The 20,257-nt window shown below is 44.9% G+C and overlaps 1 protein-coding gene across 7 annotated transcripts in view; it reads right to left on the bottom strand.

The window, feature by feature from the left end:
* Positions 1-1,712: 1,712 nt before the first annotated feature.
* Positions 1,713-20,257, bottom strand: part of SPATA13 (spermatogenesis associated 13) — a 374,002-nt gene continuing 355,457 nt past the window's right edge. For 4 of the 7 annotated variants that reach the window (XM_036018442.1, XM_036018445.1, XM_028531959.2 and 1 more), the window contains 9 exons: positions 18,424-18,560; positions 17,133-17,312; positions 16,638-16,823; positions 14,668-14,847; positions 12,986-13,218; positions 11,973-12,102; positions 9,399-9,771; positions 6,906-6,980; positions 2,984-5,311 (listed from right to left, as the gene is read on the bottom strand). In XM_036018442.1, the coding sequence (XP_035874335.1) occupies positions 5,136-5,311; positions 6,906-6,980; positions 9,399-9,771; positions 11,973-12,102; positions 12,986-13,218; positions 14,668-14,847; positions 16,638-16,823; positions 17,133-17,312; positions 18,424-18,560 (1,670 nt within the window). In that variant the 3' untranslated portion in view covers positions 2,984-5,135. Of the gene's footprint in view, positions 5,316-6,905; positions 6,981-9,398; positions 9,772-11,972; positions 12,103-12,985; positions 13,219-14,667; positions 14,848-16,637; positions 16,824-17,132; positions 17,313-18,423; positions 18,561-20,257 lie in introns of all 7 variants that reach the window. The other 3 variants (XM_028531961.2, XM_036018443.1, XM_036018446.1) reach the window with 3 other exon arrangements.

The following is a 20,257-nucleotide window of genomic DNA, read 5'->3' as shown; positions in this document are numbered from 1 at the left end:
CTTCTTACCCTGATACTAGAGGAAGGGATTGTCTCCTGAAATCCCTTCATAACTTGTATACTCCTGTGTTGCACAGTGCACACTCAATTTTAATTGTGCCTGTCTGTCTTCCCTTTTCAGTTGTAAGCTCTTATGGAGGAGTCATACATTTCAGCTTGTCCTTCCAGGGCATTGGGTAAGTGGCTCATGTTAGGTCACCTCCCCACAACTCTTCTAGAAGAAATGGCCACAGCCCTCTATTCCCACTCCTGCCTATATGTGGTACCAGATTGAGTCCCTGGGAGCCAACCTTTGAGAGGCACACTTTGGTTCCCAGCACTTTCACCCCCGCCCCCCAAGTACCACATCCCCAAGCAAAGTCCCCTCTTTCTCTCCAGCTCCAGGAGGGGAAACCAGTTTGGGAAGTAGGTGGCTATTAAGAGTAAACAAACAAAACAGGGACTAGCTGCCTGGCAACCTTTATAAGAATCCTTTCCAGATCACAGTCACAGCAAACAATGGGCTATTTACTAGCTTTTCGGAGCCATTAATTAGAAGAGGAAATTGTTATCTACCCCACCCCAGAGGGTAAGTAGGCCTAGGGCCACTAGCAGATCAGTGAAGGGGCCAGACCTTTCCTTTGCCAGCAGCAGGGAAATGAAAGGCATGTTCTGTTGTCTACTGTCTACCTTCTACCATCTGTGCAAAAGCTGCTGCCACAAAACTGGACTTCTCATTTCAGGTTTTGGCTTTACCAGTCTTATTCCAATGTTTAGGGACTTTTTTCGAGTCAAGTGGTCCCTAGTCCCTATTCACAGTGGACAGGTATGGAGAGCCTTCTTTCTCCCATTCCTGTCCAGTGGTTTGATCTAGCTCATTAATGGACAAATTATTATGGAAAAGAACTCCATCAATGTCCAGGTAGGAAATGCCCTGTGAATCCCACCTCAGAAAGAAAACCCACCTAATCCTCTCTCTCCATTAAAAAAAAAAAATCTTACTCGAATACTCAAATGCACTACTAGAACCAGTTTGGCAAATTAATTTTAATATACAGATATGAAACAAATATAGATTCACAGCATTTACAAGAAATCATTCAAATAATGTTGTAAATATATGTATATATTTTTATAAAAACTTCATTCAACAAAAATACATTTCAAGTCACAGCACTCTTGTACGACACCTTTCAGCTGTCCACAGCCAGCCCACCAGTTTGGGAGCTGTCACAACTCACACAGATCACATCATCTTGGTGTTGATGAGTTAAAATGAAAAGGTTACCAAAAGCCTTGCAAGTACGTTAAGTCAAACATGAATGACTCTAACACTTATAAAAGGAATGAATTATGAAGTCACAGAATCAAATGAAGTATTTTCTAAATACAAATGTTGATGCCTATGGAATAACTAAAGGCAATATTGTTATGTATGTTGTAACTATATACATTTGCATCAAATATTTAAACTTTGGGGTTTTTCAAGGTCAGATAGTTTTTCTTTTTTTTTTCTCCTGAAGTCTTTTGAACTCCACCATCACCACATCCATCCTGAGTACAGCATTAGCCAAGTGATACTTGAACAGAGAGAACAATATGTAGGTGAAGCTCATTGCTGGGGACAACTGTGTTTGTGCAGTTTGTCCTGGTTGGTTTGTGTGTGTCCCATAGCCTGGAAAGGACATTTATTCACACTTGCTGGCACTGTCCTGTGAGGCACACATCTGTTTCTCTCCTCAACAAAAAATAACACAGCAATTTCCCTCCTAACCCCAGGTAGTCAGGCTGTTCTACTCTGGCTAAGTAAGTTGACTTTATTGAGGAATATCAGCAGTGTGGGCACATTATTATCTCCAATTGATAAAATATAGAATCTCAAGGCTTTTATGAAAGATTTCTATTGTGAACCAAATTTTCAATGAAGTGCACTTTTGCTGTGTCTAGTATCGAAGGGATTTTCTGAACAGGCACTAAATTAGTCTTCATCTAGATTAGGTACAGAAAGATACAATAATATTCACAAATAGTGGGGAGATGGAAATGAAATGTTTTCAACTATAATATCAGATCCAGGTGAAAACGATCAGTTCTACTGAAAATGAACTATACAGATGGTCCCATCAAAGCTCTGGCAAGAAGCTGCCACTCTTTTTCTAGTTTTCAGCCCAAAGACAAAGAATGCCACTTCTCCAGGATTTTATAAACATTCTATTTTATGATTTTTTTTACCTGTTGCAAGATTGTCCTACATTTTAGATATGATCAAGATTGAGGAGGGTACTCTTGACCCAAGGCCAGAGCAACTGCCATTTGACAGAGTTGTCAAATTCTGAAATATGAATGATGGAATAGGTGAAGTTCATCAAAATTCTATATCATCTCTTCTTTTTTCGGTCTCCCATGTTGTGCAATGTAGGGTTCAAAAAAGTGAAAGAAAGAGAAAGTGAAATACCCAATGAAATTCATACATAATCTGTATAGAGACTGTTTTTTTCTATACTTTTCGAAGTGGAACATGTGAGTTAAGTCAAGAAGGAAGTTTGGCAAACCAAAATTAGGCTACTTGAGCCGTGTATTCTTTATAGAACTCTGGCATTTAGTAAAACAACTGAAGCTAGACATGTCAACTTAAAGAAGTCAAAGGACGTTCTGTCCTTTTAAATCTATTTTAGCAGTTTTCAAAATCAACTGAACACCCACCCAGGACCCACCCAGAACAGATCTCCAGAACAGATCTTTGATCAGGTGATTCTCACACGGTACAGAGCTGACAGGCCCCAGGGGCCCTGCAGGCCTGGGTATCTGGGCTCCCTGTTCTTCTTCTTCTCTTTTTTTTTAAAGATTTTTATTTATTTTTAGACAGAAGGGAAAGGAGGGAGAAAGAGAAGGAAAAATTAATATGTGGCTGCCTCTCACACACCCCATACTGGGGACCTGGCTCACAACCCAGGCATGGGCCCTGATCTGGGAATCAAACCTGTAACCCTTTGGTTTGCAGGCCAGCACTCAATCCACTGAGCTACACACCAGCCAGGGTCTGAGCTTCCTGTTCTTGTTAGGAGTCCATGAGCGAGAGGTGGGGACCAAAGTCAGGGCTCAGCTAGGAAATAAGTCAGGACTTGTCACAGAACTTAAAGCATTTCTTCATTGCCCATTAATAAATATTAGCAAATGGAAGCCCACTGAGTGGTTCTTTACTCACTGAATATTCATTTAAAATATAACCTAAGCAAATAATTCTCTTTGCTTCCTTAATGTAATTCTCTTATATTAAAAACAAAACACAACCAACTGTTCAAAACTGCTGTATATACAAAGAACTCTACTTTAGCACACAGACCCCTAGAGTTTTTGCTGAGGGGCCCACAAAAAGCATATTTAGAATGGTTTACAAAACATAACATTTTTTGTTAGTAAAAAGGTCAGTTATATAAATGTAACTAAAATTGAGATTTCTTCTTAAAAACGAAACTCACATACTCATGCATGCACTCACAGCACCTCCTGAGAAGCCTCCTCAAGGCAGTGGCTGGGGTTGTTGGCCACGGGCCAGTGTGACCTCCTAGCAATACTGCAGTGAGGGCCCTGAGGTGCAGGGCAGGCTCAAGAACAGGAATGAGTTTCTGACACTGCTGCAGGATGTGCGCTGAGCCTCACCAGAGAGGCCCAGGATTTTGTCCCTTTGTTGCAGGACTTCACCTCCTTCAGGAACAGCTCTGGGCGTGAAGAAGGAGAAAGAAGGGGAGGAACCACACACCCAGAGACTCAGATTACATACACCTTTGTGTTTGACAGCACAGGTTTGTTTATTCTCAAGCATGGGTCTGGTAGAAAAAAGAACTTTCTGAGAGTAGCATACAAAAAAGAGATTCTCAAATAGAAAACCACAAACTGTGCCATACAATACCCCCCCATCCAGTGCACTAAGTAAATTACAGTGGCATCTTGCTTGCAGAGTCTTGTCTTCTCCAGGCATATTTAAAAGTTAGTTTCATCAAAATTTACAATATAGACTAGGGAAAAACTATTGATTGGTATCGGACCATGTGGTCCTCGTTAAAAAAAGACTGCTCTCTGTGAGTCTAGATATATTTTGTTAAGTTCTCTTTTATAAAGAGGGACTCTTGAGAAACCTGATGACATGCAGGTAATGGCATGGTCAGCACTGCTATTTGGGTTCATGCAACCAAGTGGGCTCTACATCCACAGCCGGACTGCTCAGAAGCTCCTGCTTTCTCAGGGGAATGTAAATGCCATTACAGCTTAACTATTAAGGGTACCAGGAATAACTGATAGAGTGAGAATGCCTTTTGATTGGTGCATTCGCATACTCACTTTACCATAAAATTAAAATGAATGGGTTTTTATATTGCAAGTGGATATGTTTGAATAGTTTTAGTTTATGACGTGTGAGTAGACATGGTTTCTGGTCATGGAGTCACACACTGCATGTGGGCAGAAGTGTACCTGACTTGAGAAGGGCCAATCTAGCCCATGTAGGACTTCCTCTGCCTCCCTCCCTCTCTGGAAAACAGCCTTACCATTAGGAGACTGAAGTCACTCTTCCTTGCAGACCTCCCTGCCACACAACAGGCTCATCCTGCTTTCCCCTCCAGCCTGTAGGGGAGAGGAACCTGGCAGGATGAAGACTGCACTACCACAATGGCAAATATGTAGGTTCAGATGACACCCGGGACACCACATCTGCAGTAAGTCCCTTCCTAATACCATGGAAGAGAGATGTGGCTTACCCATGCCAGTGACACGTAGTATTGTCCCAATCCCAGGACTACCATTGCCTTCAAATCAAATGCAAAAGCACCACACCATCCTGCCCTTATTCATGGCACTTTGGACCTGGGCTGCGCACAGCACTCATCACCAGTGAGGCTCGCAGGGCACTCTGCTCAGCACTCACTTTAGAGTATGTCACCAGGTCCTCAGTCTTGGCTGCTTTGGCACAGGTCACAGAGGGTTCCTGTGTACGTGAAAGCATCACCACCTTCTCCCCCTTCCAAGGAAGCAGCTGTGTCTCTGAAGACTGAAGGCGAGTCCAAGTCCTTCTCTGTTATTCATCCCCAAAAGAAGTTTTCAGCACTGGGTCCAAAGACTGTCCTTGGATTGTGAACAGTTGAAGTGCGGCCTTCCCTGTTTTCATTTCTTGAAAGGGGTGAGTTTATGGAAGGTGTGCCAGAACAGTGAAGGCTTCCTCTTGGGTTCTGCCAGGACGAACACCTGCTGCTGAGGGACACTGGTGGGCATGGTGATGTGGCGCTGATGAATGGGGTGCAAGCTCTGGTGTGGCGGGGCGGCAGGGCATCCACTGTAGCCTAACTCGAGAGGAGAAAGATAGCACATGGGCTGAGGGTCACTTGTCAGCAGAAGAGGGAAGAAAACAACCAGTGCCAAGACTCAAGTTCTTAGCTGATTTTCAATTCACACTAATCGAAAGCACAACTGATGGCTGTCATAAGACATTCAGCCCATAGTATGTGTGGAGGTGTGATGTAGATTACCTCATTGAATCCTCACAAAAATCATCCCAGGAAGGGATCATTAGAGCAGCATGACTGGAAGAACACAAACCAGAAAGTGTATGGGAATCGCTGTGGTCACACCACAGTAAGTGGCAGGATTAGAGCTGAACCGCTATTCGGGATGACAAGCGACAACATACTGCCTCAGCCCAGACCCTGCTCTGTCACTTACTAGCTGTAATTACTGGGAAATTACTTGGTTTCTGTGTCTCAGTTCCCTAAATCTAAGGTAGGGACAATGGTGCCTGCTGGGTTGTGAGAATTACATGAATTAACAGAAGCAGTATACCTAGAATAGTGCCCCCAATACTTAATCACTGTAATCAAAACTATTGTATTAGAGTCAGCATTTTAAATTTGTGCAGAGGTCATTAAAAATGCTTATTGAAACTAGCTACAAGACCACACAGTAACTGTGAAAGTCAGCATGGTAAGAGGAAAGAGTGTGGGTTTGGAAGGAGCCAGGACCTCTGTTCAGAATCCACCCCTACTACTAGGCCTTCCTCATCTCCCAGGGTGAGAGAGGACGAAATGAGGTAGCTCATGAAAGTTCCTGAAAGGTGATCATTCATTCCATTCTTCAGAGGCTACTTGCTAAGCTAGTGACTGTTACAAGATACAGAAACAAATACTTTCTAACACACTGGTATTTACTGGTCACCTGCCAGTAAAAGTGGAGATGTCAAAAAAGAATACACAGTGGATTTTTCTGCCTTGAACGTATTTATGACTTGGGGGAGGGGGAGGATTTCTGCATTTGAGTGGAGGGAGCAGGAAAGTTATGAGTGTGGTGTTGGTAATGAATTCTTGGCGTAGCAGTTGACAGCCTATCACAGTCCTAGGCTGAACTGATCTGTGTTTTTGTATTTTCAGTTAGGAAAATACTGAATAGATAAACATCATAGGGTGAGTACCTCTTGGAGTCAATCTGAATTAATTTTACAAAAATATAATATTTTTGGAATAAAGACCTTCAGTATTTCTGTTGGGCTAGAGTATCAGTATCACCTATGTCAGCACAATCTTGGCTTGCACATCAGGACCCTGCAGTATGTGCCCTGGGCACTGATATTTTTAAATAGCTGCCCAGGTCCTTCTGATGAGCAGGGAGGACAGAGAACCCTGGCTCTAAATAAGCTAGTGTGTCTTCCTGTTCCTTAACTCATCGTATGATGTGATGAACATTAGATTTTTTTTCTTACTTACTTACTGCGTCTACCAACGCAGTTGGGGTTGGCGATTTCCTCCTTATGTGCCCAAAAGATGCAGGAGGGGTTGATTGCCTCAGACTAGTAATGATACCATCATCCCCTCAGAACAGAGAGGCCCTGGTTTTAATCCCAAAACTGATATACTTTACAGAGATGGAGGCATCTGTAGAACTTACCTTTTGACTTTCCATGTCCTGCCTTTTGAGCATTTAACATGGCAAGCTTCTTTTGATTTTCAGAAATTTCCATTCCTGGATTTAGAAACAAAGGTAATATGTATTCAAAACAAGTGAAAACATTTTAGAATAAAACTTGTGCTGTAACCCATATTACCCTTGAGGTATTCATCATAACCTGAAGCAAAGAACCTTAATCCTAGAGGAACTAGGAGAGGATGAAAAGACTGGAAAAGGAAACAGAAGGAGCAATAATTATCACAAGGATGGCCACAGAATTATTTTCTAAACCTGGAAAGACTGAGACGGAGTGCTGTTGGTAAGGAGGCACTGACCACTTGTGTAAACCCAGGCAAGAGTTCATATGGAGTCACCCCAATTACCTCCCTACAGGACAAGGCTCTGGGAGGAGAAGACAAATCAAAGGGGCCCCCAGTTCTGCTCACCTACCTGCTGTGGAAGCTGAGTGAGTTTTATTCTCCCCCTAACACAGCTAATACTTGAGTGATGGGAACTGGGTTACTCCAACTATAGGGAGCGTGAGGAGAGAGGCAAGGGCAGAGGGGAGGAGGCTCACACTGCCACACTGGGCAAGGCTTCTTCCTGGGGAAGGAGAGCTGGGCTATGCCTCTGCTACCTGGGGCCACTCGCCAAGGCTCACCCTCTACCTTTCAACACTCTGCTCCCTGCACCCTGGCTCCTCGGCATGCCTGATATCAGTCCCTAATGGGTCCTATCATCTCCTTCAGGCTCTGTCCACTGACCCCTGGCTTCTACTGCTCTGAGGCCCACGCAGCCCTGCCTTATTCCCATCCTCTGAGCCCAGCCTGGCTAATGGCATAATGATCCCACATGTCATGTATTGGGCACCTAGGCTGACACAACATTTTCATCCACTCACACCCACATCACAGATTCAATGGCTCCAAGAGTGCTGCGTGCAGCCATTCATTCATTCATTCATTCACTCATTCCTGTCTGTCTTCTGAGCACTAGCTGTGAGCACAGGCACTGAATTGCAGAGGTACAACATCAGTTCTCTTCTTGTTTCTCCTGCTGAGGGGCGGAGTTGAAAAGTATTTAGAATGCCCTTTAAATATTTGGTTTTATCTGAGGAAAAGCCAAAGTACTCTAAATTAGAAATGATTTCAAGGCCTGCACCAGACAATGTTACATGGCAGGTACAAATCAGGATTTTGTGGATCTCTCATTTTGCATCTGAATTTATGTGATCTTCAACTATCTGAAGAATTCTTGGCATGATGGAGTGATGAACCTTATTCCAATGAGACCCAAAAGTCAAAAGCTGCATCAACACATGGAAGTTGCTGGGGATCAGCTTTCCTCTTAGAATAAAAGATACTTTCACTTAGTAGAAGGGGCCACCTGTGAGCAGTGGGCTCTGTGCCATTAGAGGTCAAGGTATGAGCCAGTACTCACCTGTTAAGAATGTTTCAGAGGAGATTCTTGCTTCTGATGGCAAGTCAGCCTGACGACTTGTAGAGCCCTTTCTACTCTAATACATGATCCCACAAAACCTCCTGTGGGTAAGAGCACCATCCATGGCCAAGCCTGAGTCTGGTGCTGGTGACACTTGCCATGGTGGGGGCCAACACAGTACCTCCTGGTTTCATTCCAGCCTTCGTCATGGCAGTGGACCAGGAAATGAAAGGGGAGAGCCTTCTCCTGCATCCTGCACCACACCACCTTTGAGGTCTGGTCCCAGAAGGGCTGCAGAGCATCCTTCATCCTACCTCATCTCTAGAGGTCCATGGTCCCTGTGGCATCCTGACTTCCATTCAACAGTTTGTGCTCAAACCCTACCATGCTGGGAGGCACTACCTCAGCTCAGACACGGTGGGTGCTCCCACTGTAAATAATAGGCTGGATGGTGCATCTCATAGGCCAGTCGATACCTGGAGGGGAGCAGAGCTGCAGAGACCAGGGCAATCCTGGGCATGGATTTCACTGCAGCACAGGAGGCTTCATGGCTGAGATGGGGAATATGCAGGCAGGTATGGGGCCGGAATGGACTGTGACAGCAAGGTAAATTTAAAGTGCTTTAAAGGCACAGCTGAAGAGGAAGCCTCAAGGATCACCTTATATTTCTCATGGCCTGGGTGACAGTCACCAGAGTGTGACTCAGTCTCCTGGGCACACTGAGATGGTTTTAAATGTCACTTGGTCATCATGTAAGAGTGGGCAAAGGCCTTGGCCTCAATTATGTTATCTATAAAATGGGTATAGAAATAATACCTTTTGAAATTAAATGAGACAATCTCTGCAAATGTGGAGCACAGCTCTGGCACATAAATATTGCTAGTAGTAACTACATCTGTCATGGCCGGTCTTGTAAGCAAGTTTAGAAATATTTACAATTCACAAATCCTTCCCTTTTCTGAAGTGTGGAGTTTAGCTCTTTGGGAGAAGGCTGGTGGGTGAGGCTTGAAAGCAGAGGCCAATGACACCCCGTGGCACTGAGGTGCTGCTTACCCATCTCCCGGTCCTCCTGCACCCGTCTCCTTTCATCTTTGCAAGCCTGCAGCCACCTTGCCTTGTCTTCTTGTTTCTTGGCACAAAACAGATGAACCTCATCAGTGGTTTTGCTGACAAGCTTGAAGGAATTTTTCACGCTGAGATTCCAGTCCTTGTCCCGCCCGTCCTCTAGGTCCACGAGCTCCATGTCATCCATGTCCACACGGCCCCTGTAATAGAGCATGTCCCTGCGCAGCAGGTCCTTCTTGCAGGACACCAGCTGGTGGTCAAACAGAAAGAATGTCCGCTGCTGGCTCTTGCCTTGCTTAGTGATCCTGGTTAGCTCCCCAGAATGGATCAGTTCTGAGCTTCGGTCTAAAGTGTCCTGTCCCTGGAAGATGAGAAAGAACACACTGTAAGACCTTCCAGTCTCCACACCTTCAGGTGTTACGGATACAGGACAAGGCCTGGTCCAGAATCTTCCCCAGATTTTCCAGCTGCCTGAGGCCCATTTACCGGTGGCCAGAGCCTCAAAGACCATTTAAAACCTTGGTTTATTAGTCTTCTTGTGTGTGATATTTCTTATGTTTCTTTCCTACTCAGTGGGAAACTGTTGCAGTGCCTCTATGTAATCTGAAGTCACCTTTTGTCAGAAAATTGGTGAAGAGCCTGCCGGATTAACAGAGTCTGACCACGATCTGGCACAGCAGCTGGCCCAGGCCGACCCGGGGAGAACGAGGACCGCGGGCAGGTCTGTGTGTGGACGCTGCACTGCGGGTGCTCTGGCTCCGAGGCAGGCCTAGAGCAGCTCCCCTGGAATAACTAACTAGGGTCTTCAGAAACAAAAGGCCAGATGGCATATTACCAGCAAGAAATTGGTAAATTTCTGATGATAAATTATCTGCTAACTGCCAGAGCCCAAGAACTCAAGGAAACCACGCTTTTATCATAGTCAGGTTGGCTCTAACCCAATGAAACTTTATGGTACTTGGTATGGCATTGGCTTTTAATTTTGTAAATTAAAGATTTTATTCCCCTTTAATCTCAGTCATACACATTATTATTTTTTTTTGGTAGGAAAATGCTCTAACTTCAAAATGCTTCTTCTATTTACTTGCCTAGAGCAATTCTGTGACCTATATTCTTCACCTGCAAAATAAGAGAGTTATACTCAGGGATCTCCAAGCTCCAAAACTCTATAAGGCCCTTGAAATACAAGTATTTCTTTCCAATTTTTACCACTATTATGTACTTTAGTTAAAAACCTAACTTCTCAACCCAAACTTTCACAGTCCTTCAGGACAGTGAGTTTTGACCAATCAGTTTGATGTAGGATGAATCTTGCTTGTTCTAAAAGCAATATGAACAGCATCAACTTTATTCTTAATAAAGCCATAGAACCTAGTGGTTACCAGCACAGACTCCAAAGCCAGGCTGCTGCCTTCATTTGAATCTAGTTCAGCCACTTCCTAGCTTTGTGGCTGGGACACGATACTTAACTGTTCTGTGCTTCAGTTTCCCCATCTGGTAAATGGGGGTAGTAACCCCTACTTCATAGGACTGTTGAGAGGATTAAATGAGTTGGCTTAGACCAGTGTTAGGCATGTGGTAAACACGATGCAGGCACTAGCTATCATCCTTGCTTGTTTTCATAAATAAATAAATGTGTGCACGTGCACATGTGCCATTATTATAGGCTGCGTTAAGCCCTGCATCTGCAGTCTTCTAATCCTTACAGTAGCCCTATGAGTTAGGTAATAGTTTCCTCTCCACCGTGTAGATGAAAACACTGACTGTCCCCAGTCCACAGAGGGCTTACACACAGGCAGCCCAAGCAGCTCCACAGTCCACACAATCATTTGCATTTGAAATGTTCTCCAGCTGCTCTCATGAAGCTTACTCTCTTGCAGGAGAGAGGAGGCATAGGCAATAAATTAATTATAAACACTCTTTAGACTATTTTTGGTGGAGGTACGAGATAAAGTAGTAGACTTAAGTTCAATGATATGCCTCAAAATGTATATAGGTATCCTATGCTTTTCAAAAGTTCTCTTTATACCACTTTTTTACTAAAGGCCTACATTAGTACCTGTTTTTGCTAACTGAAAAAAATCCAAGGAGAATTTTCATTTTTATCAAAAAAGGTGAGAAGTAAAAACAGAGTTCAGCATTTGTTTTGCAGCAGCTGTTATAGAGGCAGTGGCACCCTGAGCAGTGAGAGCGGCCCCACGAAGCTCCTTCCCTGGGAACCACACTCAGTGTCTCAGCATTGAGTTGCAAGAGCTTTGGGCTGTGTCTGTGAGCATCTGTGCTTTATCTCGGTTTATTCTGTGCATCCATCAGCAGGAGGTGTCCCAAGGTACTGGTCTTTGGCTTTGCACCATTTCAGCATATGAAAGGTTTCATAGGAAAGCTCTAATTTAGAATAGCAGAGGAATCCTGTGTACCATACAGTCATGAGTATAAAGTGTCAATCATAGGACATTAAAGTATGTCATTCAAGTATACCAGAGGTGTGTGTGGCGGGGGCGGGGGGCGTGTGAGCGGTGATGGACGATGTGTATGTGTACTAGGGGTATGTGGGCCACTTACCTCCCAGCCTACGATGGACACCTGCCACCGCGCTATCTTGTCTATGCTTTCCAGTTTGCGTTTGTGCTCATTGATCAAACAGGCTACATTCTTCATGGCCTCATATGCTGCCTTTATGTTACTGTAATCACTGAAAAATGGGAGGTTAATTTTAACCATGATACACAACTTAAAAATGAAGACTGACAAAATAATGCACTCCATCCCTGATTTGTATACTAATAGTCTAGACAACGTGACATTTAAACAATAGCCATTGTTTACTTCTCCTTGTTCCTCCATGAATAGGCTACAGTCTGCATAGGTTAAGGGAACAGACCAAGTGCAATCCAGAATTCTTTGAGATAAGAATGTTGTCCTTCATCTCCCAGAACTTACCATGAATGAAAGTAAATGCCACAAGAAATGTTTTAATCACAGTGACAATGAATGACTTTCATTACTGAAGAAAGGACAATCTTTATCATTGCTTTCATTTTGATATAGCCAGTTTTGCTACAGGAAGTACTTTAATAACCACTAACCATGTTCAAGAGTGATACTTTGCTCTGAGTCCCATCTTTCACATGGCTTGGGCAAGGACACCAGAGGACACAAGCCACAGAAGGCTGACAGAGTAAGTTATGTAAATGCTAATGTGGCATTTACCTCATCAGCAGATCTTTGTTTCTGGCACTTTCCATATGCTACAGTCAAATCAAACTAAAATGTTGCCCCCAACAGGCCCTTGTTCCCAAGGCCTCTAATAATGAAAAAACGGAAACTACAGCCCAATCTACACACAGGCTGAGATGTCCAGCATTAAAAACTTTCACATTCAAGCTTTGCTCAGTGTAAATAACTTTAACATTCTACATAATCTGAACACTCCTTCCCATAGAGGTACTGAAAGTGACAAGCCTGACACCTGAGCTTGTCTGCCTCTGACACCCTGGGAGGCTCTGGGGAGAGCTGAGGGACCCAGCATGCCGTGGGGAGACTGGGCCTGGCTTCCTATGTGGCCTCTCTCTCACCTGTGCTCCTGTGTGGTGTACTTGAGCAGCTCCGCCAGTTGCAGCGGGTACTTGCAGATCTTCTGCACCGGCGTGAGCAGGAAGCCGTCAATAGCAATGTCGATCATCTGCTGCAGCAGGCGGCAGGCCTCGAAGAAGTGCCGGTACCTGCCCTGCTTCATCAGGCTGGACAGCTCGGCGCAGGCACCGGGGTGGTTGTTACAGTACTCGGAATAGATCGCAAAGCCCTCTTGCTGGGGAGGAGAAAGCAAGCATCATCAGGCTACAGGTGGCTGTGGGCTAGACAACAGTGGGCAACAGCCTGTTCTATGTGAGGGGCATTCCTGGGAGGAGGGACGTGGCACCCTGAGTCCTTTTGTAATGTTTTTCATGCCTATGTGAGAGGCCCAATGTCCTCTGTGGGAAGGGGCCACCTGCAGACTCTCCAGGAGGTGCAGGGAAAGTCTGCTCTAGGACTCAGAGCCCCAGTGCCCTTCCAGGCAGCCTTCCACAACTGAAAGGGTATGTCACTGGTAAAGGGTGTGCCACAGGTGCACCGGGCTTCCCCAGAAGAATGGCATTCTCTGCTGACACCCTCCTCACCCTGTTTCTGATCTAAGAGAAGGTCAACTCACTCCTTTCTTTCCCTGATAAACTCCTTGACCATGACCAAAAGGTGAGGATTCAAAGCCTCTGCCTTTTTACCACAAGTTTTCTCCTTAACATCCCAACGCCTGGCTTCCACATGCATGCTACCCTCCAGTCCCCAAAGGTAAGCCCTCTACTCACCTCCTTGCCCCTTGGGTCACTTCCAGGCTACGGCCAGCTCTCTCCATGATACCCACCCTTCTCCTGACCTCTGCAGAGCCCACTCCTTCCCTCTCTCCAACCCTCATCATGCGTGCGCCTCCCTCCCTTCCTCCACGCTCCGGGAGTAGCCTTGGGCCCCAGTTCTTGGGCCTCACGGGGTCAATCTTCCCACCTCATTACCCCCACAGCATTTTCAGCTATTTGAAAGCAACTACCCTGGGGACCTGCTCCACTCTACTGCCTCTATGAAGCTATTGGGTCCAGCAACCACAGAGTGCTGCCTGAGGGGGTGGTGGTGGTGGGTGTCCTTGCTGCTATCACTATTATGCCCTGGCCATTTTGGCTGAGAATAAAATCTTCTTCCTCTGAAGTGTTTTATAATTAAATAGTGGTAGCCATTCATCAGTTAAATGATACATACGCTCATGCCATCATCACACAGCAGGCACATGCATGGGTCCCAGAACCACATGCCTCAGTCTGGATTCCCACCCGCCACTTACTAATGTGTGGCCCAGGGACGGCAACTCTCTGGGCTTCAGATTCCTCATCTTTGTAAATTGAGGACAATAATCATACCTATCTCACAATAGCATAAAAGCTAACAAAACCATGAAAATAGTGTTTAACATATAATAGACAATTAATAGGAATTATTAAAAAGTACCCCAAACTGCATAAAAGTGGGATGATTCTGGAAAAATGGACTTGGGTATTTAGCTAAAGATTAACCATATAAACCAATCAACTTAATTTACAAGTGACATCTCCATTCTATGGGAAATTAATCTAGTAAGCAAACACAGCTCAAAAAGAACTCATATTTTTAGTGAGGAAACATTTCAAAATTATGTAACCGGATGTTAAGAATAAAGAAGCGACGGGTGACATACATGTTGAAGAAAGCAGGATCCTATTTCACTTAAATGAGGTTCCTCTTTATTATACTGTTTCTCAAGGTCTTTCAGGAACTTTCTTTGGAATTTGTAAATGTCTTCAATGTTTCCAAAAATGGTGGCTAATTGTGCAACAGTAAACATTCCCGTATGCTTGCGACACTGCCGTATATAGCCCTGCAAAAGGGAAAGTGAGCTGTAAAGAACTGATTTGGAAACTCATCAAAATTTTTTTTTAATAACATAGTATTTGGGGTCCAAAGCTATTGTCTTAGAATAGATTTTAATTAGAGAAAATTATTTTAACTTCTATGGGTCTCTGATGGGATAATCATACTTTCATGATTATAATGTGCCATATTTTTTAAACAAAAGGAAAAAGAACAGATATGTGTGGCTAGATTTATCATTCAAGAAACCATTAAAGTTTACAGCTTATACTCATGAAACAAGTGGTTTGGTTTCAAATAGTAGCTCAAACATTGGTATTGTTGCACTTTTTCTAAACTCTTCAGATAATCATTCTCCTATCCCTAATTTTATTCCACAGCTGAGAAGATTGGTCACATACGGAACTTCATCGCTTGCTAAACAGCTCACACAGCTCTGCTCACTGTCCGAGCCAAGAGCCAAGAGCATCTACCCCAGGATTCTACCATCACCTACGGTTTATGTACAGCATAAATCTGTTGATCTTTAACCCGAGGCCTGCCCTAGTTAGAAACTATTAATTACACACACTGTTTGTACTATGCCTCAGGTAGAAGTTAGTGGGGTAGGAAGGAAAAGCCATAAATATATGTAATAATTACTCCCAAAGTAGCATCATGTAATTACAGACTAGACTGACTATATGGTAAAGTCCACACCACAGACTATTTGGTATGAATTTTATCAGAAAGACAATGTAAAGGTCCAGGGTATGAGCTCTGGGGCAGGCTGCCTGGTTTAAGCCCCACCCCTACCCCCTAACGTCTCAGCTCTCAGGTTCCTCATCTGTGAAATGGGGCTAAGTGGTCCTGCTTAGTGGGAGGGTTGTGAGAGTAAAATGAGCTGATTCAGGTAAAGGGACAGCACATAATCCATGTTCGACCATTATTAGCAATTACTTTTATTTTCCTAAAATGTTACTTTAAAGGAACTCCCTTAGCCATGTATTTATACAGAAGAAGATGGTTGGTATAAATCAGCTAATACTGGTCATACTGTATCTGGCCAGTTAGTCCAGTTACAACTGTGCTGCTGTCTCACTGCCGCTCGTCCTCAGTGCTGAGTCGTCATAGCTGAGAGGGGCGTGCAGCGGTCAGCACGCAGAGCCGGCACCGCTAGAATGAGCACCAGGGCCAAGTACAGTTTAGTGAAATGCTCACACAAAACCCATAAAAATGAAAAACATCACCAGAGAAATGAAATGTATTGCACAGCAGAATTAACGTGATGCTGTAGAATGTAGCCTTGGCTGTCACTCCATAAAACCAGTTTTTTTGTTTGTTTGTTTTTGTCTACATCTAAATGACTCAGAATCTCATCTGGGCAACAGTGATTAGAGGCAGTGGGGCTGTAGACAGTGAGGAACCTTCGATTCTTTGTCAAGTCCAGAGAGTTTCACTTATAGGGTGTTGCCTTCTCTGACAATCACTCACCGTGAATGATCTCAGAGTCCAGCCCTGAACGAGAGAGTGGCATAGCGCCCTGAGAAGAGAACCGGCTACAATGGCAGGGTGGATAGCCATTTATGCTCACCAGGGCAGTCGTGTGAACTTTACAAGTGAGCGGTCTATGCAGGGACCCGAGGAGTAGGAGGCCGTGAGGGGAAATGAGGGCTCTAGAAAACTGTGTAAATGAGGGCTCTAGAAAACTGTGACTGGGGACAGAAGGAGCAGGCGAGCCGTTCTCACATGCTTTTAAAGGGGCCTGTCACAGAACCATGCGACAACCTCAGTGAGGCCACACGTCTGGTGTCTCACCTCACAGATGTCTTTGAGGTGCTTGATGTACACCCGCTCCGTGTTCATGATCTCCTGGATGACGTTGGTCCTCATCTGGTGCTTGTTCTCTGAGTGTTTATGGCGGTTTCTGCCAGCATCCTCTTCTGGCTCCTCACCCTGGGTGCCGCTGGAATTCTCCGACAGCTCTTCCTGATTGACTCGCAGCTGCAGGGGCACACGGGGGATAGGTGACCCAGGGAGGCCTCCCTGGTTCCACTTCCTCACACCCAGTAAGGGAGGCTGCCTGGCCCTCACCTGCCCTATGTACTTGGCAGAGCCACATGGCACCAGAGGCTCTAAACACATCAGCAGTGCCAAACAACTGGTTAAAAGTTTTCCTTCAACCCGCTTGACTTTCTAAAAGGTTCGATTAAAATGACGACAAAGAACTGAATCTGTACAAAGAGTGAGTGGCTGGAACCACTCAGCCGCTCCCCAGAGACATCTGTGAAAGTGGAAAGTGCTGCCACTCACTCTGACGAAGCTGGCAGGGAACCAGGCTTCCTTGTCCTCGCTCCGGCCCCACCACCAGTCCTTGTTAGAGGCTTCCAGAACCTGGATGACATCTCCTGCCTTGAAGCCCAGCTCCTGGTCATCCATGGTCACGTGGTCCCACAGAGCTTCCGCACACACCACACTGCCATCGCTGATCAGCTGGAAGGGAGAAGGCGGGTGCTCAGTGCAGACGCCAAGTGGGCAGAACAGGGAGGGGGTCTGTGTGCTGTCTCAGGGTCAGACGCACACCTCCTGGTTCTCGTTTACACGCACCAATGGCTTTGGTCACTACTTCCTGATTGTCATACAAAATGAACAGAGGAAAACATGCAAGGGAGAAGAGAAGCAGGTGAGCCGTTCTCACATGCTTTTAAAGGAAAGCCCAAATCCACTTTTTAAAAAATGTATAAACAGCTCACATATCTGTAGATCAGTTAACTAACAAATTCAAGTATCTCAAATATTCTCTCCAAAATGGTTTCTGAGCAGCCAAGCAAGACGTGGCTAAGCCCAGCCTCTGAAGGCCACGCTCATACTGAGCTGTAAGACCCTCAGCTTCACCCAGAACTTACTCTTCATACTTTATTTATGATTTGAATAAACTTTGTATTTAACTGTATAGTTTACTGCCATCAAAGAGAACACAGCATGGTAAAGAACAGGCAGAGCCCATCTGAGCCCTCTGCAGGGGCAGGACTGCTATCTGCTTGGTTCCCAGACACACCACCAGAATCTAGAGCACCGTGCTAACGAGGAAGGGCTCACTGAGACAGTCACCTTCCACACACTCTGCTCAAGAACTCCGAAGGCTGGCGGTGCCTTTTATAAAAGAAACGTTTCTACAAAAAAGTCTAAAGATGCAGACTGACAGAAAGAATGCCAGATTCACAGTGAGAAAGGTGTAGTTAATGCCAGCTCTGCCATTTGCCAGCAAGTAATTTAGCCTCTTAAGTTCAGTGTGTATTAAAATATGGATGATCATTGTAACATTTACCTCTTAGATCAGCTGTGAGGTTTAGGATAAAGGGGGAGAGTGTCAGAAACGGAACAGCACCGACCACTACCCATGGCTGCTGTTCTTATCACATAAAGGGAGGAACTTAATCACCTAAGTTGTCCCTGAAAATGGCAGAAACTCAGTGTTTGTCTAGTCAAAGTTCAAAGTTTTAGAATATGTTTAGTAAGAAATAAGCAGAGAGAAAAGTCTGAACTGATGCTGGACCCTGGAAATCGGGCATCCACTGCCCGTGACTGTGTGGAACTCGAGTACCTCATTGATGGCCAGCTGCTCCCCACCCGGCTGCAGGTATCTGGGGTTGGCCTGGCAGAGGTCTTCATAGCTGTAGTCCTCCTCGCTGCCGTTGTCATCCACTAAGGCAGAAGACTCAGTGCCACCATCTGAGGAAACTTGAAAAAACAAGTGATGGCATGGTTTAAAAGACACAGCTAACAAAAAACTTTAAATGACAATAAATGACAAGGGAGAACACAGCCCCCCTCCGAAACAAAATAATAATTGTAATCCTACCCAGAATAAGAAATCATTAGGAAGTTTTTACTGATCTATTACTCCAAAGGTAGCAGTCGATGGTCAAAGGAGCTGGGGTTAAAGGCACACTGAGCAAGATGGGGAGAGCTCCAGAGGAGCTGCCGGTGCTAACACTTGCGGCTCCACGAGGTAGGACACGAGCAAACTAGGTGGGGTCTGGCTGGAAATCTGTGCTGCCAAGTGGACATCAGCAATATAAATAATGTTTCTAAGCAATGTGTTGATAAAGTTTGAGGAGGAAAAGAAAATGAAAAATATAATCATTTTTTAAGAAGTGTTCTGCTTCCATATTCTACCTGCAAGGTGGTGGCACTACTAAAACCATTAAGTATCATTAAGTGACAACATGTAGTCATTTTTACTGGTTTTCCACTCACAATATCAGACTTAGGAATTTACCAAAAAAAGAGAGAGACTTTAAGCACAGGTGTAACATTTTGGATTAGCCACCTTGGTATTCAGATTTTCTTTCCTGACACAGTGGGCTACTCTCACAAGACTAATCTGTCCTCAAGGAAGGGGATTTTAAAGAAAAACAGAGCATCCCTTGTGAAAAGAACAGGGAAAGCCTTCATGGAATGAACTGTGGCTAGATCTAAGGCACACGGGATGTGGACAGCAGCACATTTAATGAAAGATGAGGCTGGAGAAGTGAGGTTGCCGTGTACTGTTGGGGACTTCGAGAGCTAGAGTAGACAGTGGGGTTGCTCTTCGGGGCTGGGTAAGGGGGCGACAGGTTTTGAGGAGAGGTCCCTGACGCCACAGAGAGAGAGCAAGGCTTAGTAGCCCAGAGGCCTGGTTTGAATTCTAGCCCTGCCCCTCTGAAGGCATGAGACCCTAACCAAGCAGTGTTATCTCTCTGAGCTTTACACTCTTCTGCTGTAAAACATATTTTCTTTCTTTTTGGAGAATTAAATGAGATAATGTGTGCCAAGTTGCTAGCATCCTTGATTCAGAGCTAGAAGTCACTAGAAGAGAGTTACTGTGGGGATGGCAGTGAGTGTGGTGGGAGCAGGGCTGGCGGGCAGAGGCTGGGTCCTGGGAAGCTGATGGGAGCGTCAGCTCACTGGAGTGAGTTGTCAGAGGCACTAAACTGCGTAAACAACCGTGGGGAATGACACTTAGAATGGTGTGGAGGTGAGCTGATGTCTGGAGCAAGGAAGAAACGATCTGTAGTGTTTTGAGAAACTCCAAGTTACTGGGAAAATTAAGGAGAAAATGAAGTCAGTGAGGAGCCAGTGTGGTGAGAAAGATGAAGGTTGGTGGGGGTCACACTGGGATGGAGCTGTTTGCCCTTGCTTTAATCAAGGACTTGTGATTCTGAATTTCTAGTAACTTCATATGAAGGGACAGGTCTACTTTCTAAACAGAACAACTTTTTTTTAAAAATGACATGTTTTCTGTTCTTTATTTTGTACTCAGTCTTCAAAATCTGATGGGCATTTTACACTTGCAGCCCATGCCACCTGGACAAACCACGCTGCAGGCGCCTCACGTGGATGGCTAGCCTGGCCCAAGCCCATGAGCCCTGCACCCCAGGCCCTCACAGCTCCCC

This window comes from Phyllostomus discolor, chromosome 2 (genome assembly GCF_004126475.2).
Source record: "Phyllostomus discolor isolate MPI-MPIP mPhyDis1 chromosome 2, mPhyDis1.pri.v3, whole genome shotgun sequence".
Lineage (NCBI taxonomy): Eukaryota > Metazoa > Chordata > Mammalia > Chiroptera > Phyllostomidae > Phyllostomus > Phyllostomus discolor.
This window is presented reverse-complemented; position numbering and strand designations above follow the sequence as displayed.